The 19,900-nt window shown below is 43.5% G+C and overlaps 1 protein-coding gene across 1 annotated transcript; it reads right to left on the bottom strand.

Moving 5' to 3' along the window:
* Positions 1–429: 429 nt before the first annotated feature.
* LOC124291430 (betaine--homocysteine S-methyltransferase 1-like) lies at positions 430–18,986 on the bottom strand (the record flags this gene model as incomplete). Its single annotated transcript, XM_046728418.1, is given in 8 exon segments — positions 430–532; positions 2,652–2,846; positions 3,943–4,054; positions 4,319–4,348; positions 4,435–4,533; positions 6,287–6,384; positions 6,387–6,464; positions 18,885–18,986. Coding segments are annotated over 8 exon segments (728 nt in total), but the record flags the coding sequence as incomplete, so codon positions are not given.
* Positions 18,987–19,900: the final 914 nt, after the last annotated feature.

Here is a 19,900-nt window from a genome sequence, read left to right as displayed (position 1 = left end):
CTCCAAGGTGGCCAGCACCGTTTCAGTTGCATTATTGCTACTCACCTTACAAGCCTGTCGGATCTGTTGACTCACCAGAGAGTGGACTCACCTGACAAGCATGTCGGATCTGCTGACTCACCAGAGAGAGTGGACTCACCTTACAAGCCTGTCCGATCTGTTGACCCAACACGAGAGTCTATTCACCTGACAAGCATGTCGGATCTGTTGACTCACCAGAGAGAGTGGACTCACCTTACAAGCCTGTCGGATCTGTTGACTCACCAGAGAGAGTGGACTCACCTGACAAGCATGTCGGATCTGCTGACTCACCAGAGAGAGTGGACTCACCTTACAAGCCTGTCGGATCTGTTGACTCACCAGAGAGAGTGGATTCACCTTACAAGCCTGTCGGATTTGCTGACCCACCAGAGAGTGCACTTACCTTACAGGCCTGTCGGATCTGCCTGAGAAGTGGCAACATCGTGGCCGGACCCCGCACAGTTCAACCAACCACGACCGCCGCCCCTTCTTCTTCCAGCCTCCTCATGGCCTGGGGAAGGGGACATCATCTGTGGTTCTGTCTGGGACATACGCCGCCATGGTGATCACAGCTGGAAGACCTGAGGTGAAAAAGACATGTTCCGCGAGACCGATTTAACTATTTTCAAAATATACTCCAAAATCGTGTTTATCCTAGTTTCTAAGATGCCTAGCGGTTAGAACAATCGAAAAAAAAATACATTATCAGACAATAAAGGTATAGTTTTTTGATGACGTAACAATTGAATGACGTTATCCCGTCACTGCGCCATTCTAGTGTGCCCCCTCGTAATCGAACCATTTTACATTACGTCACAATGTAAGCGACGTCACGATGCATGTCAGTTGTCATCGCCTCGTACGGCCTCCTACAGTAAACTACACCGGTGCATCCAGTTTCTTGGTTTGCTGTTGCTTCACGCAGCTAACATCACTGGTGGAAACATTACGTTTATGTTTTACGACGGTTAAAATGTGTCATTTCGACTCACAAGTTTTCAGCGACACGGTAACGTTCGTAATGTTTACATTCCCACAATGCAATTGTGGAATGTCGCTTGACTACTCAACTTCCTCTGGATGTACTGATCTAAACGTACGCTGGTAGTAGAAATGCAACGTTCATATTGCCCCATATGGTTTACGTTAATGACAGATGTAATTGAAATAATTCAGAGAATATATTTAATCCGAACGTAAACCGTCTTCAAACTGTTATCATTTGTTTTTTTCTGGTAACGTTCGTCTTAACGTAGGGGGCAGACACATCAATAGAACAGCGCGCCAGTTAGCCCTGTGCGAGGATTCTTAATTTAGGTCACCGACACCGTCGTTTGTTTTCTGCCTTAAATTAATCGTAATTATCTTTAGAAAGAATTAAATTTGGCATACGACTCTTGGTGATAAGTTAAATGAAGGCTGATCTGCTGACCCAACATAAAGAGTGGACTCACATTGCAGATCTGTTGACCCACCAGAGAGTGGACTCACCTTACAGATCTGTTGACCTACCAGAGAGTGGACTGACCTTACAGATCTGTTGACTCACCAGAGAGTGGACTCACCTTACAGATCTGTTGACCTACCAGAGAGTGGACTGCCCTTACAGGTGTGTTGACCCACCAGAGAGTGGACTCACCTTACAGGTACCCATCAGAGAGTGGACTCACCTTACAGATCTGTGTTGACCCACCAGAGACTGGACTCATCTTACAGGTCTGTCTGATCTGATGACTCGATCTTCTTTGAGTGATCAACTTTTAGAAGTTGGGAAGTCCAATACTAACAAATTTATGGATGAAAAACTTTTTGTGAGCGTGACGTTTTGTCAGGCAGGAATGTAACACGGAAGAGGAGGGGGTGTATATATACTGAGTGTAAAAAAAGAAACAACAAAATTAACATGATTAGCCGGGCAGTAAATTGATTAAAGCCAGTGAATTAACAATGGGATAAGATGTGGAAACCAGAGATGTACCAGATTTTATGGGGCAGTTTAGAAAGGAAGATATTTTACACTGATAACTGGACTTGGTTGAGGGCAGCATCATAGGCTGGTGGTGGGCTTTTGGTCAAGATCTCCAGGTTGGGCTTTTGGTCACGATTTCCTGACCCACCAGACTCACCTTTCAACCCTGTTCGATCCGTTGACCCAACAGAGTGGACTCACCTTACATGTCTATCCGATCTGTTGACCCAACACGAGAGTCTATTCACCTGACAAGCATGTCGGATCTGTTGACTCACCAGAGAGAGTGGACTCACCTTACAAGCCTGTCGGATCTGTTGACTCACCAGAGAGAGTGGACTCACCTGACAAGCATGTCGGATCTGCTGACTCACCAGAGAGAGTGGACTCACCTTACAAGCCTGTCCGATCTGTTGACCCAACACGAGAGTCTATTCACCTGACAAGCATGTCGGATCTGTTGACTCACCAGAGAGAGTGGACTCACCTTACAAGCCTGTCGGATCTGTTGACTCACCAGAGAGAGTGGACTCACCTGACAAGCATGTCGGATCTGCTGACTCACCAGAGAGAGTGGACTCACCTTACAAGCCTGTCGGATCTGTTGACTCACCAGAGAGAGTGGATTCACCTTACAAGCCTGTCGGATTTGCTGACCCACCAGAGAGTGCACTTACCTTACAGGCCTGTCGGATCTGCCTGAGAAGTGGCAACATCGTGGCCGGACCCCGGGCACAGTTCAACCCCACGACCGCCGCCCCTTCTTCTTCCAGCCTCCTCATGGCCTGGGGGAAGGGGACATCATCTGTGGTTCTGTCTGGGACATACGCCGCCATGGTGATCACAGCTGGAAGACCTGAGGTGAAAAAGACATGTTCCGCGAGACCGATTTAACTATTTTCAAAATATACTCCAAAATCGTGTTTATCCTAGTTTCTAAGATGCCTAGCGGTTAGAACAATCGAAAAAAAAATACATTATCAGACAATAAAGGTATAGTTTTTTGATGACGTAACAATTGAATGACGTTATCCCGTCACTGCGCCATTCTAGTGTGCCCCCTCGTAATCGAACCATTTTACATTACGTCACAATGTAAGCGACGTCACGATGCATGTCAGTTGTCATCGCCTCGTACGGCCTCCTACAGTAAACTACACCGTTGCATCCAGTTTCTTGGTTTTGCTGTTGCTTCACGCAGCTAACATCACTGGTGGAAACATTACGTTTATGTTTTTTACGACGGTTAAAATGTGTCATTTCGACTCACAAGTTTTCAGCGACACGGTAACGTTCGTAATGTTTACATTCCCACAATGCAATTGTGGAATGTCGCTGACTACTCAACTTCCTCTGGATGTACTGATCTAAACTTACGCTGGTAGTAGAAATGCAACGTTCATATTGCCCCATATGGTTTACGTTAATGACAGATGTAATTAAAATAATTCAGAGAATATATTTAATCCGAACGTAAACCGTCTTCAAGCTGTTTATCATTTGTTTTCTGGTAACGTTCGTCTTAACGTAGGGGGCAGACACATCAATAGAACAGCGCGCCAGTTAGCCCTGTGCGAGGATTCTTAATTTAGGTCACCGACACCGTCGTTTGTTTTCTGCCTTAAATTAATCGTAATTATCTTTAGAAAGAATTAAATTTGGCATCTTAGAAAAGAAATACAGTTCGCCCTACCACCATGTATAGTGTAATAAAACACACTTTCGCCCTGAACTATTATAACGTTAAAGCACTCGTACGCAAGCACTTTCGCCCTGAACTATTATAACGTTAAAGCACTCTGACGCAAGCGTCCTCGTGCTTTAACTTTAATAGTTCAGGGCAAAAGTAGGTTTTATTACACTATACATGGTGGTAGAGCGAAGTGTATTTCTTAATTACTTATGGGACAAATGATTAATACGTATTTACCCATCTATGTGAAACATATTACCATGTCCATTCTTCCGGATCGCCTCCAGAGCGAGGCTGGCCTCACCAAACGAGTTGAATGTCTCCGCAATAAAGTAGTCCGCCCTGCCCTTCACAGCCCACTCTACTTGTTCCTGGGGGAAACGTGAACAACAGTACACGAATGTCAACACAAAGAATAAAGTTAAGTTCGTTATACATTGTTAGACAACCCAACTCTCGAATATTACTATGGACAGTTTCCCCACATACAAAACATGGCCGGGCAGGATGCAATCACCTTTTTACGAGCACTATTTTACATCACTATTTTTTCGGTGATTCTTAAACACATTTTATTATGTAGTTGAAATCACAAAGTGGGAATTTAAATACAAAGAGACGACACCATCACTCACTTGAAAATACATTTCACTTCCTCTATCGTTTCAGAATTCCCTGGGTCATAGATCATGGTATTGGAAAGATTTCCCGCCATTAGTGTTCCCCTTGCTCCTAGTCAGCAACATCTCGCGCAATCTTCAGCGCTGCGAGATTTAAAGGTTTCCAGTTCATCTTCCCTTCCAACCATTCGCATCTTCGCTCGGTGGCCGTAATACTGAAGGGAAAAGCTCTCTTTAAAACACGAATACGTACCATACCAACTTGCAGGGAAACAGATTTTTCTGAACTTGGATGCCCGGTTGGTTATAATTTGTCTGGTGAGGAAGCACGTGATCACCGGTGAAGTAAAGACCTAGGAAGATAAAGGAAGACCAACGACCATGACAGCCTAGTTTAACAAGACGCAATCCCATGGCCTATGGAGAGGAACTGCGCGGCAAATGGAGAGTGGGGACGGATTATGGCTTAATCTTTTCCAGAACAGAAGTCCATTCATATGATTTTCACAGCGATTTTGCAGCCTACTATAATTAGAATCTGTTTTCATTCCCGGACTGGATATTCTTTTACCAGAAACCAGTGATCATTAAGCATACAATAATAATAATAGTCATAAGAATAATGTATGCATAAAAATTTAAAACATGAAGCAGTTTTGTAGATTTATACCTCAGTGTGAACCCGGGTTACAAGGTGTAGGTCAATACATATAATTACCTGTAATTGTTTGACCTTCAGTGGTCATATGGCCATTGCATTTAGAACTTTTTCAGATTCAGATTCATTTCATTCAGTATTTCGGGCCTAAAGGCTTATAGTACAAGTAAACTTGCTACAGTTAAATGCACGTGGTGAAAAACTACAATAGATTTGATAACATCAATATTCTTAGAATTTAACAGACTGGACAATCATTTGTTTTATCTCTTACAGGTGCTGATATAAATACTTACTTCATGGAAATCTGAATACTTGGGTACATGCAAACCGAAACATGAGGCTCTCGTTAACCTATTCAGGCAATGACCTACTTTTCAGCCAGATCCGAATTTTCTCGTGTGAAAGTGAAAATAGACATACAAACAACTCCATGGTTACACTGAATTCCAATTCCTTGTATCATAAATAAATGGTACTTATAAATAAATTTCAATTTAAAACTTTAATAACATCGTATTTCTTTATTTTATGGCGAAGTGGCGGCAGCATGACCTTAACTAAGACGTCCGCTGGCGACTGCCCCTGTTTGAATGCATCTGGCTCACTGGTTACACCTGTTGCATGTTTTGTGCGCTTATTCAGTGTAGTTCTGTAACGCACAATGTGATTGATATAATATTAAGTCCGTACCACACCGCCAAATCATTTCTGGCGGCAGAGCCTCGTTTTGAGATTTCCACGATTTCCGGGTTTCCGTTTGTCAGAGCTCGCTGTACGACAGAACACGCTGCACGACGTGTTGGCAAGATTAGAAGAAGCGTAGTGTTGCAATATACAAGAGTGCCTAGATGTGCCAAAGTAATACTGATTTCCAGTTAAATGAATTGGTCTAAAAATCTGGACTGGTTATTATACTAAGTTCCGCAATAGAACGAAACCCTGTCAGCAGTGGAAACGAGACTGTTGTGTAATCTATGTTTTGACTTGATATTACATGAATTTCACTTTCAGCATTACCTGTATCACAACTTTTTACAAATGGCTTCGTTGTCATCAATCAAAGCTCTATTGGATTTGCGTAAATTATATATAAAAAAAATAATGAAAACCAATTCTAAATTTACACAAAGCCTGTATTAACGGTTACCTCGTAGATTCATAACATATAACTCCGGCTCTAACAAAGATTTGTGTTATTCTTGGAAGGAAAATGTCTTGAAGACGTTGCGTAAAAACAGATAAAAAAATATATTCATTTGCATCCTCTTGGAAATCCACACATGAGAAAATTTATGACTTATCTCACCGTAAAGGCCTCCCACAACGTCACTTCCGGCATGGACAAATTCTTCATGCAGTTGTCGAACTCTTTCCGGATGGTCTATGACCACTTCAGGCGTAAAGGACCCAGATCTGAAAGCCTCTTCTCCAGTTCCCACATGTATCCCTCCGCGCAGATGACGTACTCCCCATCTCGTAGTCTTTCCACCAAACCTTTCACTGTTGACAGTAATCAAATTTCTTTTCCAATACCAATGTATGCTTTAAGGTTGCATTTAGCCCCCAGCATAGAGCTATTCTCACAGGTAAAGGCGTTCATGACCCACAATGGTTTCCACAGCCCGGAGACGGGTACGGGTGTAGAGACCGACTGACTGTATAGTCACAGTGGCGTACAGGAAACAAATAAAGCCGTCAGTAGTACGGGTATCCTTTGTATATAAATGCCTTATGTCGAGTTATTAAATATTGGCTAAAGCTTACAGAAATGCACTCTGGTAGAATACCAAAAAAATCATATGACATGTCAGTATATTTAGATAACATTGGGCAAAATAATTATGCTTCTCATATTCGTAACATACTTTTTTCACATGGATTTGGCTTTGTATGGTTAGCACAAAGTGTAGGCAATAAGGTCGATTTTCTTAGATGTTTTAAAGATGTATGTGTAAATATGTTCTACCAATCTTGGCATTGTACTCTCGACAACAGTTCACGCTACAATCTGTATAGAGAATGTAAAGTGTTTACTAGAACCGGAAAAATATTTAAGTGTTATACATGAAAACAAATATCGTAATATTCTTATAAAATTCCGAGCAGGCCTATTACGATTAAAAATAAATGAAGGAAGATGGATTAAATATTGATGTATCTCTACGCACATGTCCTGTCTGTAAACTCGGTATAGAGGATGAATTCCATTTTCTTTTAGTATGCAAATATTATTCTGAAGAAAGATTCTATTATTTTCCACATATTTACAACCGCATTCCAAATATATTTATTTTCAAAAACCTGCTAACTTCTACTTCAAAGGAAGCATTATTAAATCTATGCAAATTCATATATACTGCTTATATAAAGAGACAGACTTTGTTAAACTCTTAATTGTTTTACATCATGTTGCCAATATATTTTGATTGTACATATGTTATATGTATATGGGCCGGTGGCCTTCATGCATAATAAAGATCTTTGACTTTGACTTTGACTTTGACGGGTATAGAGAACGACTGACTATATGTTCACAGTTCACAGTGACATACAGGAAACAAACAAAGCAGTCAGCAGTACGGGTATAGAGAACGACTGACTATATGTTCACAGTTCACAGTGACAAAACAGGAAACAAACAAAGCTGTCAGCAGTACGGGTATAGAGAACGACTGACTATATGTTCACAGTGGCGTACAGGAAACAAACAAGGCTGTCAGCAGTACGGGTATAGAGAACGACTGACTATATGTTCACAGTGGCGTACAGGAAACAAACAAGGCTGTCAGCAGTACGGGTATAGAGAACGACTGACTATATGTTCACAGTGGCGTAAGGAAACAAACAAGGCTGTCAGTAGTACGGGTATAGAGAACGACTGACTATATGTTCACAGTGGCGTCCAGGAAACAAACAAGGCAGTCAGTAGTACGGGTATAGAGAACGACTGACTATATGCTCACAGTGGCGTACAGGAAACAACAAAGCTGTCAGTAGTACGGGTATAGAGAACGACTGACTATATGTTCACAGTGACATACAGGAAACAAACAAAGCTGTCAGCAGTACGGGTATAGAGACCGACTGACTCTATGTTCACAGTTCACAGTGACAAAACAGGAAACAAACAAAGCTGTCAGCAGTACAGGTATAGAGAACGACTGACTATATGTTCACAGTGACATACAGGAAACAAACAAAGCTGTCAGCAGTACGGGTATAGAGACCGACTGACTATATGCTCACAGTTCACAGTGACATACAGGAAACAAACAAAGCTGTCAGCAGTACGGGTATAGAGAACGACTGACTATATGCTCACAGTGGCGTACAGGTAACAAACAAGGCTGTCAACAGTACGGCTATAGAGAACGACTGACACTATGTTCACAGTTCACAGTGACAAACAGGAAACAAACAAGGCTGTCAGCAAAACGGGTATAGAGAACGACTGACTATATGTTCACAGTTCACAGTGACATACAGGAAACAAAAAAAGCTGTCAGCAGTACGGGTATAGAGACCGACTGACTATATGCTCACAGTGGCGTACAGGAAACAAACAAGGCAGTCAGCAGTACGGGTATAGAGAACGACTGACTATATGCTCACAGTGGCGTACAGGAAACAAACAAAGCTGTCAGCAGTACGGGTATAGAGACCGACTGACTATATGCTCACAGTGGCGTACAGGAAACAAACAGGGCCGTCAGTAGTACGGGTATAGAGACCGACTGACTATATGCTCACAGTGACATACAGGAAACAAACAAGGCCGTCAGTAGTACGGGTATAGAGACCGACTGACTATATGCTCACAGTGACATACAGGAAACAAACAAGGCCGTCAGTAGTACGGGTATAGAGAACGACTGACTATATGCTCACAGTGACATACAGGAAACAAACAAGGCTGTCAGCAGTACGGGTATAGAGAACGACTGACTATATGTTCACAGTTCACAGTGACATACAGGAAACAAACAAAGCTGTCAGCAGTACGGGTATAGAGACCGACTGACACTATGTTCACAGTTCACAGTGACAAACAGGAAACAAACAAGGCTGTCAGCAGTACGGGTATAGAGAACGACTGACACTATGTTCACAGTTCACAGTGACAAACAGGAAACAAACAAGGCTGTCAGCAGTACGGGTATAGAGACCGACTGACTATATGCTCACAGTGACATACAGGAAACAAACAAGGCTGTCAGCAGTACGGGTATAGAGAACGACTGAATATATGTTCACAGTTCACAGTGGCGTACAGGAAACAAACAAGGCTGTCAGCAGTACGGGTATAGAGAACGACTGACCATATGTTCACAGTTCACAGTGGCGTACAGGAAACAAACAAGGCTGTCAGCAGTACGGGTATAGAGAACGACTGACTATATGTTCACAGTGGCGTACAGGAAACAAACAAATCTGTCAGCAGTACGGGTATAGAGAACGACTGACTATATGTTCACAGTGGCGTACAGGAAACAAATAAAGCCGTCAGCAGTACGGGTATAGAGAACGACAGACTATATGTTCACAGTAGTACAGGAAACAAACAAGGCTGTCAGCAGTACGGGTATAGAGAACGACTGACTATATGTTCACAGTTCACAGTGGCGTACAGGAAACAAACAAAGCTGTCAGCAGTACGGGTATAGAGAACCGACTGACTATATGTTCACAGTGGCGTACAGGAAACAAACAAGGCTGTCAGCAGTACGGGTATAGAGAACGACTGACTATATGTTCACAGTGGCGTACAGGAAACAAAACAAGGCCGTCAGCAGTACGGGTATAGAGAACGACTGACTATATGTTCACAGTTCACAGTGGCGTACAGGAAACAAACAAAGCTGTCAGCAGTACGGGTATAGAGAGACGACTGAATATATGTTCACAGTTCACAGTGGCGTACAGGAAACAAAACAAGGCTGTCAGCAGTACGGGTATAGAGAACGACTGACTATATGTTCACAGTTCACAGTGACATACAGGAAACAAACAAGGCTGTCAGCAGTACGGGTATAGAGACCGACTGACTATATGTTCACAGTTCACAGTGGCGTACAGGAAACAAACAAGGCTGTCAGCAGTACGGGTATAGAGAACGACTGAATATATGTTCACAGTTCACAGTGGCGTACAGGAAACAAACAAGGCCGTCAGCAGTACGGGTATAGAGAACGACTGACTATATGTTCACAGTGGCGTACAGGAAACAAACAAGGCTGTTAGCAGTACGGGTATAGAGAACGACTGAATATATGTTCACTGTTCACAGTGGCGTACAGGAAACAAACAGGGCCGTCAGCAGTACGGGTATAGAGAACGACTGACTATATGTTCACAGTGGCGTACAGGAAACAAACAAGGCTGTCAGCAGTACGGGTATAGAGAACGACTGACTATATGTTCACAGTTCACAGTGGCGTACAGGAAACAAACAAGGCTGTCAGCAGTACGGGTATAGAGAACGACTGACTATATGTTCACAGTGACATACAGGAAACAAACAAAGCTGTCAGCAGTACGGGTATAGAGACCGACTGACTATATGCTCACAGTGGCGTACAGGAAACAAACAAGGCAGTCAGCAGTACGGGTATAGAGAACGACTGACTATATGTTCACAGTTCACAGTGACATACAGGAAACAAACAAGGCTGTCAGCAGTACGGGTATAGAGAACGACTGACTATATGCTCACAGTGGCGTACAGGAAACAAACAAGGCTGTCAGCAGTACGGGTATAGAGAACGACTGACACTATGTTCACAGTTCACAGTGACAAACAGGAAACAAACAAGGCTGTCAGCAGTACGGGTATAGAGAACGACTGACTATATGTTCACAGTTCACAGTGGCGTACAGGAAACAAACAAGGCTGTCAGCAGTACGGGTATAGAGACCGACTGACTATATGTTCACAGTGGCGTACAGGAAACAAACAAGGCCGTCAGCAGTACGGGTATAGAGAACGACTGACTATATGTTCACAGTGGCGTACAGGAAACAAACAAAGCTGTCAGCAGTACGGGTATAGAGAACGACTGACTATATGCTTCACAGTGGCGTACAGGAAACAAACAAGGCTGTCAGCAGTACGGGTATAGAGACCGACTGACTATATGTTCACAGTGGCATACAGGAAACAAACAAGGCTGTCAGCAGTACGGGTATAGAGACCGACTGACTATATGTTCACAGTGACATACAGGAAACAAACAAGGCCGTCAGCAGTACGGGTATAGAGAACGACTGACTATATGCTCACAGTGACAGTGGCGTACAGGAAACAAACAAGGCTGTCAGCAGTACGGGTATAGAGAACGACTGACTATATGTTCACAGTTCACAGTGACATACAGGAAACAAACAAGGCTGTCAGCAGTACGGGTATAGAGACCGACTGACTATATGTTCACAGTTCACAGTGACGTACAGGAAACAAACAAGGCTGTCAGCAGTACGGGTATAGAGAACGACTGACTATATGTTCACAGTTCACAGTGACAGGAAACAAACAAGGCTGTCAGCAGTACGGGTATAGAGACCGACTGACTATATGTTCACAGTGACATACAGGAAACAAACAAGGCTGTCAGCAGTACGGGTATAGAGAACGACTGACTATATGTTCACAGTTCACAGCGTACAGGAAACAAACAAGGCTGTCAGCAGTACGGGTATAGAGAACGACTGACTATATGTTCACAGTTCACAGTGGCGTACAGGAAACAAACAAGGCTGTCAGCAGTACGGGTATAGAGAACGACTGACTATATGTTCACAGTGGCGTACAGGAAACAAACAAGGCTGTCAGCAGTACGGGTATAGAGAACGACTGAATATATGTTCACAGTGGCGTACAGGAAACAAATAAAGCCGTCAGCAGTACGGGTATAGAGAACGACTGACTATATGTTCACAGTGGCGTACAGGAAACAAACAAGGCTGTCAGCAGTACGGGTATAGAGAACGACTGACTATATGTTCACAGTGGCGTACAGGAAACAAACAAGGCTGTCAGCAGTACGGGTATAGAGAACGACTGACTATATGTTCACAGTGGCGTACAGGAAACAAATAAAGCCGTCAGCAGTACGGGTATAGAGAACGACTGACTATATGTTCACAGTGGCGTACAGGAAACAAACAAGGCTGTCAGCAGTACGGGTATAGAGAACGACTGACTATATGTTCACAGTTCACAGTGGCGTACAGGAAACAAACAAAGCTGTCAGCAGTACGGGTATAGAGACCGACTGACTATATGTTCACAGTGGCGTACAGGAAACAAACAAGGCTGTCAGCAGTACGGGTATAGAGACCGACTGACTATATGTTCACAGTTCACAGGAAACAAAACAAGGCCGTCAGCAGTACGGGTATAGAGAACGACTGAATATATGTTCACAGTTCACAGTGGCGTACAGGAAACAAACAAGGCTGTCAGCAGTACGGGTATAGAGAACGACTGACTATATGTTCACAGTTCACAGTGACATAGAGGAAACAAACAAGACTGTCAGTAGTACGGGTATAGAGACCGACTGACTATATGTTCACAGTGGCGTACAGGAAACAAACAAAGCTGTCAGCAGTACGGGTATAGAGAACGACTGACTATATGTTCACAGTTCACAGTGGCGTACAGGAAACAAACAAGGCCGTCAGCAGTACGGGTATAGAGAACGACTGACTATATGTTCACAGTGGCGTACAGGAAACAAACAAGGCTGTCAGCAGTACGGGTATAGAGAACGACTGACTATATGTTCACAGTGGCGTACAGGAAACAAACAAGGCTGTCAGCAGTACGGGTATAGAGAACGACTGAATATATGTTCACAGTTCACAGTGGCGTACAGGAAACAAACAAGGCAGTCAGCAGTACGGGTATAGAGAACGACTGACTATATGTTCACAGTGGCGTACAGGAAACAAACAAGGCTGTCAGCAGTACGGGTATAGAGAACGACTGAATATATGTTCACAGTTCACAGTGGCGTACAGGAAACAAACAAGGCTGTCAGCAGTACGGGTATAGAGAACGACTGACTATATGTTCACAGTTCACAGTGGCGTACAGGAAACAAACAAGGCTGTCAGCAGTACGGGTATAGAGACCGACTGACTATATGTTCACAGTGGCGTACAGGAAACAAATAAAGCCGTCAGCAGTACTGGTATAGAGAACGACTGACTATATGTTCACAGTGGCGTACAGGAAACAAACAAGGCTGTCAGCAGTACGGGTATAGAGAACGACTGAATATATGTTCACAGTTCACAGTGGCGTACAGAAACAAACAAGGCTGTCAGCAGTACGGGTATAGAGAACGACTGACTATATGTTCACAGTTCACAGTGACATAGAGGAAACAAACAAGACTGTCAGTAGTACGGGTATAGAGAACGACTGAATATATGTTCACAGTTCACAGTGGCGTACAGGAAACAAACAAGGCTGTCAGCAGTACGGGTATAGAGAACGACTGACTATATGTTCACAGTGGCGTACAGGAAACAAACAAGGCTGTCAGCAGTACGGGTATAGAGAACGACTGACTATATGTTCACAGTGGCGTACAGGAAACAAATAAGGCTGTCAGCAGTACGGGTATAGAGAACGACTGACTATATGTTCACAGTGGGCGTACAGGAAACAAACAAGGGCTGTCAGCAGTACGGGTATAGAGAACGACTGAATATATGTTCACAGTTCACAGTGGCGTACAGGAAACAAACAAGGCTGTCAGCAGTACGGGTATAGAGAACGACTGACTATATGTTCACAGTTCACAGTGGCGTACAGGAAACAAACAAGGCTGTCAGCAGTACGGGTATAGAGAACGACTGACTATATGTTCACAGTTCACAGTGGCGTACAGGAAACAAACAAGGCTGTCAGCAGTACAGGTATAGAGAACGACTGAATATATGTTCACAGTTCACAGTGGCGTACAGGAAACAAACAAGGCTGTCAGCAGTACGGGTATAGAGAACGACTGACTATATGTTCACAGTGGCGTACAGGAAACAAACAAGGCTGTCAGCAGTACGGGTATAGAGACCGACTGACACTATGTTCACAGTGGCATACAGGAAACAAATAAGGCTGTCAGCAGTACGGGTATAGAGAACGACTGACACTATGTTCACAGTGGCATACAGGAAACAAACAAGGCTGTCAGCAGTACGGGTATAGAGAACGACTGAATATATGTTCACAGTTCACAGTGGCGTACAGGAAACAAACAAGGCTGTCAGCAGTACGGGTATAGAGAACGACTGACTATATGTTCACAGTTCACAGTGGCGTACAGGAAACAAACAAGGCTGTCAGCAGTACGGGTATAGAGAACGACTGACTATATGTTCACAGTTCACAGTGGCGTACAGGAAACAAACAAGGCTGTCAGCAGTACGGGTATAGAGAACGACTGAATATATGTTCACAGTGGCGTACAGGAAACAAATAAAGCCGTCAGCAGTACGGGTATAGAGAACGACTGACTATATGTTCACAGTGGCGTACAGGAAACAAACAAGGCTGTCAGCAGTACGGGTATAGAGAACGACTGACTATATGTTCACAGTTCACAGTGGCGTACAGGAAACAAACAAAGCTGTCAGCAGTACGGGTATAGAGACCGACTGACTATATGCTCACAGTGGCGTACAGGAAACAAACAAGGCTGTCAGCAGTACGGGTATAGAGACCGACTGACTATATGTTCACAGTGGCGTACAGGAAACAAAACAGGGCCGTCAGCAGTACGGGTATAGAGAACGACTGAATATATGTTCACAGTTCACAGTGGCGTACAGGAAACAAACAAAGCTGTCAGCAGTACGGGTATAGAGAACGACTGACTATATGTTCACAGTTCACAGTGGCGTACAGGAAACAAACAAAGCTGTCAGCAGTACGGGTATAGAGAACGACTGACTATATGTTCACAGTGGCGTGGCAGGGAAACAAACAGGGCGGTCAGCAGTACGGGTATAGAGAACGACTGACTATATGTTCACAGTGGCGTACAGGAAACAAACAAGGCTGTTAGCAGTACGGGTATAGAGAACGACTGACTATATGTTCACAGTGGCGTACAGGAAACAAACAAGGCTGTCAGCAGTACGGGTATAGAGAACGACTGACTATATGTTCACAGTGGCGTACAGGAAACAAACAAGGCTGTCAGTAGTACGGGTATAGAGACCGACTGACCATATGTTCACAGTTCACAGTGGCGTACAGGAAACAAACAAGGCTGTCAGCAGTACGGGTATAGAGAACGACTGACTATATGTTCACAGTGGCGTACAGGAAACAAACAGGGCCGTCAGCAGTACGGGTATAGAGAACGACTGACTATATGTTCACAGTGGCGTACAGGAAACAAACAAGGCTGTCAGCAGTACGGGTATAGAGAACGACTGACTATATGTTCACAGTGGCGTACAGGAAACAAACAAGGCTGTCAGCAGTACGGGTATAGAGAACGACTGACTATATGTTCACAGTGGCGTACAGGAAACAAACAAGGCTGTCAGCAGTACGGGTATAGAGAACGACTGACTATATGTTCACAGTTCACAGTGGCGTACAGGAAACAAACAAGGCTGTCAGCAGTACGGGTATAGAGAACGACTGACTATATGTTCACAGTTCACAGTGGCGTACAGGAAACAAACAAGGCTGTCAGCAGTACGGGTATAGAGAACGACTGACTATATGTTCACAGTGGCGTACAGGAAACAAACAAGGCCGTCAGCAGTACGGGTATAGAGAACGACTGACTATATGTTCACAGTGGCGTACAGGAAACAAACAAGGCTGTCAGCAGTACGGGTATAGAGAACGACTGAATATATGTTCACAGTTCACAGTGGCGTACAGGAAACAAACAAGGCTGTCAGCAGTACGGGTATAGAGAACGACTGACTATATGTTCACAGTTCACAGTGACATACAGGAAACAAACAAGGCTGTCAGTAGTACGGGTATAGAGAACGACTGAATATATGTTCATAGTTCACAGTGGCGTACAGGAAACAAACAAGGCTGTCAGCAGTACGGGTATAGAGAACGACTGACTATATGTTCACAGTGGCGTACAGGAAACAAACAAGGCTGTCAGCAGTACGGGTATAGAGAACGACTGACTATATGTTCACAGTGGCGTACAGGAAACAAATATAGCCGTCAGTAGTACGGGTATAGAGAACGACTGACTATATGTTCACAGTGGCGTACAGGAAACAAACAAGGCTGTCAGCAGTACGGGTATAGAGAACGACTGAATATATGTTCACAGTTCACAGTGGCGTACAGGAAACAAACAAGGCTGTCAGCAGTACGGGTATAGAGAACGACTGAATATATGTTCACAGTTCACAGTGGCGTACAGGAAACAAACAGGGCTGTCAGCAGTACGGGTATAGAGAACGACTGACTATATGTTCACAGTTCACAGTGGCGTACAGGAAACAAACAAGGCTGTCAGCAGTACGGGTATAGAGAACGACTGACTATATGTTCACAGTTCACAGTGGCGTACAGGAAACAAACAAGGCTGTCAGCAGTACGGGTATAGAGAACGACTGAATATATGTTCACAGTTCACAGTGGCGTACAGGAAACAAACAAGGCTGTCAGTAGTACGGGTATAGAGAACGACTGACTATATGTTCACAGTGGCGTACAGGAAAAGAAACGAGGCTGTCAGCAGTACGGGTATAGAGAACGACTGACTATATGTTCACAGTTCACAGTGGCGTACAGGAAACAAACAAGGCTGTCAGCAGTACGGGTATAGAGAACGACTGAATATATGTTCACAGTTCACAGTGGCGTACAGGAAACAAACAAGGCTGTCAGCAGTACGGGTATAGAGAACGACTGACTATATGTTCACAGTTCACAGTGGCGTACAGGAAACAAACAAGGCTGTCAGCAGTACGGGTATAGAGAACGACTGACTATATGTTCACAGTGACATACAGGAAACAAACAAGGCTGTCAGCAGTACGGGTATAGAGAACGACTGACACTATGTTCACAGTGGCATACAGGAAACAAACAAGGCTGTCAGCAGTACGGGTATAGAGAACGACTGACTATATGTTCACAGTGGCGTACAGGAAACAAACAAGGCTGTCAGCAGTACGGGTATAGAGAACGACTGACTATATGTTCACAGTGGCGTACAGGAAACAAAGAAGGCCGTCAGCAGTACGGGTATAGAGAACGACTGACTATATGTTCACAGTTCACAGTGGCGTACAGGAAACAAACAAGGCTGTCAGCAGTACGGGTATAGAGAACGACTGACACTATGTTCACAGTGGCATACAGGAAAGAAACAAGGCTGTCAGCAGTACGGGTATAGAGAACGACTGACTATATGTTCACAGTGGCGTACAGGAAACAAACAAGGCTGTCAGCAGTACGGGTATAGAGAACGACTGACTATATGTTCACAGTTCACAGTGACATGCAGGAAACAAACAAGGCTGTCAGCAGTACGGGTATAGAGAACGACTGACTATATGTTCACAGTGGCATACAGGAAACAAATAAAGCCGTCAGCAGTACGGGTATAGAGAACGACTGACTATATGTTCACAGTGACATACAGGAAACAAACAAAGCTGTCAGCAGTACGGGTATAGAGACCGACTGACTATATGCTCAGAGTGGCGTACAGGAAACAAACAAGGCCGTCAGTAGTACGGTTATAGAGAACAACTGACTATATGTTCACAGTGGCATAGAGGAAACAAACAGGGCCGTCAGCAGTACGGGTATAGAGAACGACTGACTATATGTTCACAGTGGCGTACAGGAAACAAACAAGGCCGTCAGCAGTACGGTTATAGAGAACGACTGACTATATGTTCACAGTGGCGTACAGGAAACAAACAAGGCCGTCAGCAGTACGGTTATAGAGAACGACTGACTATATGTTCACAGTGGCGTACAGGAAACAAACAAGGCCGTCAGTAGTCGGGTAACAAGTATCACACCTGCCTGTCTGTGTAATTACATAATGTGACAGAGACAGAACTCGGGTGCACGAGCCATAAATCAATGCATTTTATTTATGGTGTATAGCCTGATAGGTGTAAAGTTCAAATTGCATGTGGTCAGTGATTGAAGTTGTGTATTGCATATTGTCATTAGCAGACAGGCAGGCAGACACATAGGTGTCAATGAAACAGACATTGAGTTTTGTCTGTGACAGAGGCATTATCATCTATATAACAGTTAGAAATTCTGACAATGCTGACAAATTCTGAAATTTGGCTCACATCAAAATCTACTCCGAGTACTTACCGCCAGCGAAGGTGTTCCGTCTGGAAATGTCGAACGCCTCACTGGTTGACACATAGCTGAGTAGATCTAGATCCTTAACAAGGTTCTTTTATGTAACGAGTAGATTATTTACTATTTGTTGTTTGTGTACTCAACCAAGATTAGAACCTATTCACTGCGCATGCGCTATGTGCGCAGCGCAGCTGTTGAAACCACTTTTCACCCCAGCTTGTTTTTTAGTGAATCGTTTGAACTCAGATTTCGCGATTTTTTTCATCGCGTTATTTTTCGACTTTATATGTTGAATTTGCATTTTTAAATAATTTGTTACTGTAAGTCCATACCGAAAGGTATCAGAATCTGCAAAGTTGTGTTGTGCGTTGCATGTAAGCTTTAAGCATCGTTTATATGTTAACTAAATTGGTTTTGGAATATAATATACAGATTTGTCATAAAACAAGAATGTTATTTAGCACGCGGACAAGTATAATATCATGACAGATGATCAAAGGTTGTACAGTGTTCTGTATGATGTATACAGAATTCTGTATGATACATACATCCTTATAATATATAATGCGACCACGTACCTGCTGAAGTCATATTTCGTCGACCAGCTCATGCAACAAACCATTCCTCCGTCGATTAATAGTGATCACGCATCTGTTCAAGTTTCATGCTTGATGAATTTAACACATTTTATCCACTCATTTAATGGTTAATGTACAGCTACACGTTCAACAAATGATATATACAACGACAGACAGACAACAACAAATATATAGCACAAAGTCATGAATGCATGAAGGACGATCCATCGGAATACCCACGTTCCGTGTCATGCACAACGAACATAAAATACCTTTATGGTTCTACATAATACAGAATATGTGTGAAGTAGTCATGGGTGAAGCGTGGAACAAGATTCGCCCTGAAGCGATGAGCTATGGAATCCTAGAAGGGCCATTGTCGCTATGTCGCATCGTCATGCTTTGAATAATATTGTTTTATTCAACCAAAGGGCGACAGTTCCGCATAGCGACAGTTTTCAAAGACAAAATATTTGGCGTTGTTGCATTGTCGCACTTTAGTTAATTTTACCACTTTTGGCTTGTTTTTGTGAGGGCGACAATGTCCCTTCTAGGATTCCATAATAATCAGAACAAATCATACTGGAGACCCTAGTTCGATTCACCACCTGATTTCACATGGGTACAATGTGTGTGTACAATCCATAACCAAATATATTTTATCATGACTACATTACACTGATACAACTTAACTGTGTTTAGAATTTTGGCCATAACAAATTATACAGACATTTCTTAAATGATGCTTCTGATCCTTAACTCTGACACGCCGATCCTGAGTCAACGTTCCGATGAGCGCTCTGGGAGCTTGTGACACATATGTCAGGTCACCCTGATCTTAGTTCAAGGCGTTAAGTATTGCTTACATTTGCACTGGAAGGTGTTAACTATGGCCTACACTTACACTGGAAGGTGTTAGCTATGGCCTACACTTACACTGGGAGGTGTTAGCTATGGCCTACACTTACACTGGAAGGTGTTAGCTATGGCCTACACTTACACTGGAAGGTGTTAGC

Source organism: Haliotis rubra, unplaced genomic scaffold, assembly GCF_003918875.1.
Source record: "Haliotis rubra isolate DU_JTF1 unplaced genomic scaffold, ASM391887v1 Scf491, whole genome shotgun sequence".
Classification (NCBI taxonomy): Eukaryota; Metazoa; Mollusca; class Gastropoda; order Lepetellida; family Haliotidae; genus Haliotis; species Haliotis rubra.
Note: the sequence above shows the minus strand (reverse complement) of the source record. Positions and strands in the feature narration are given on the sequence as shown.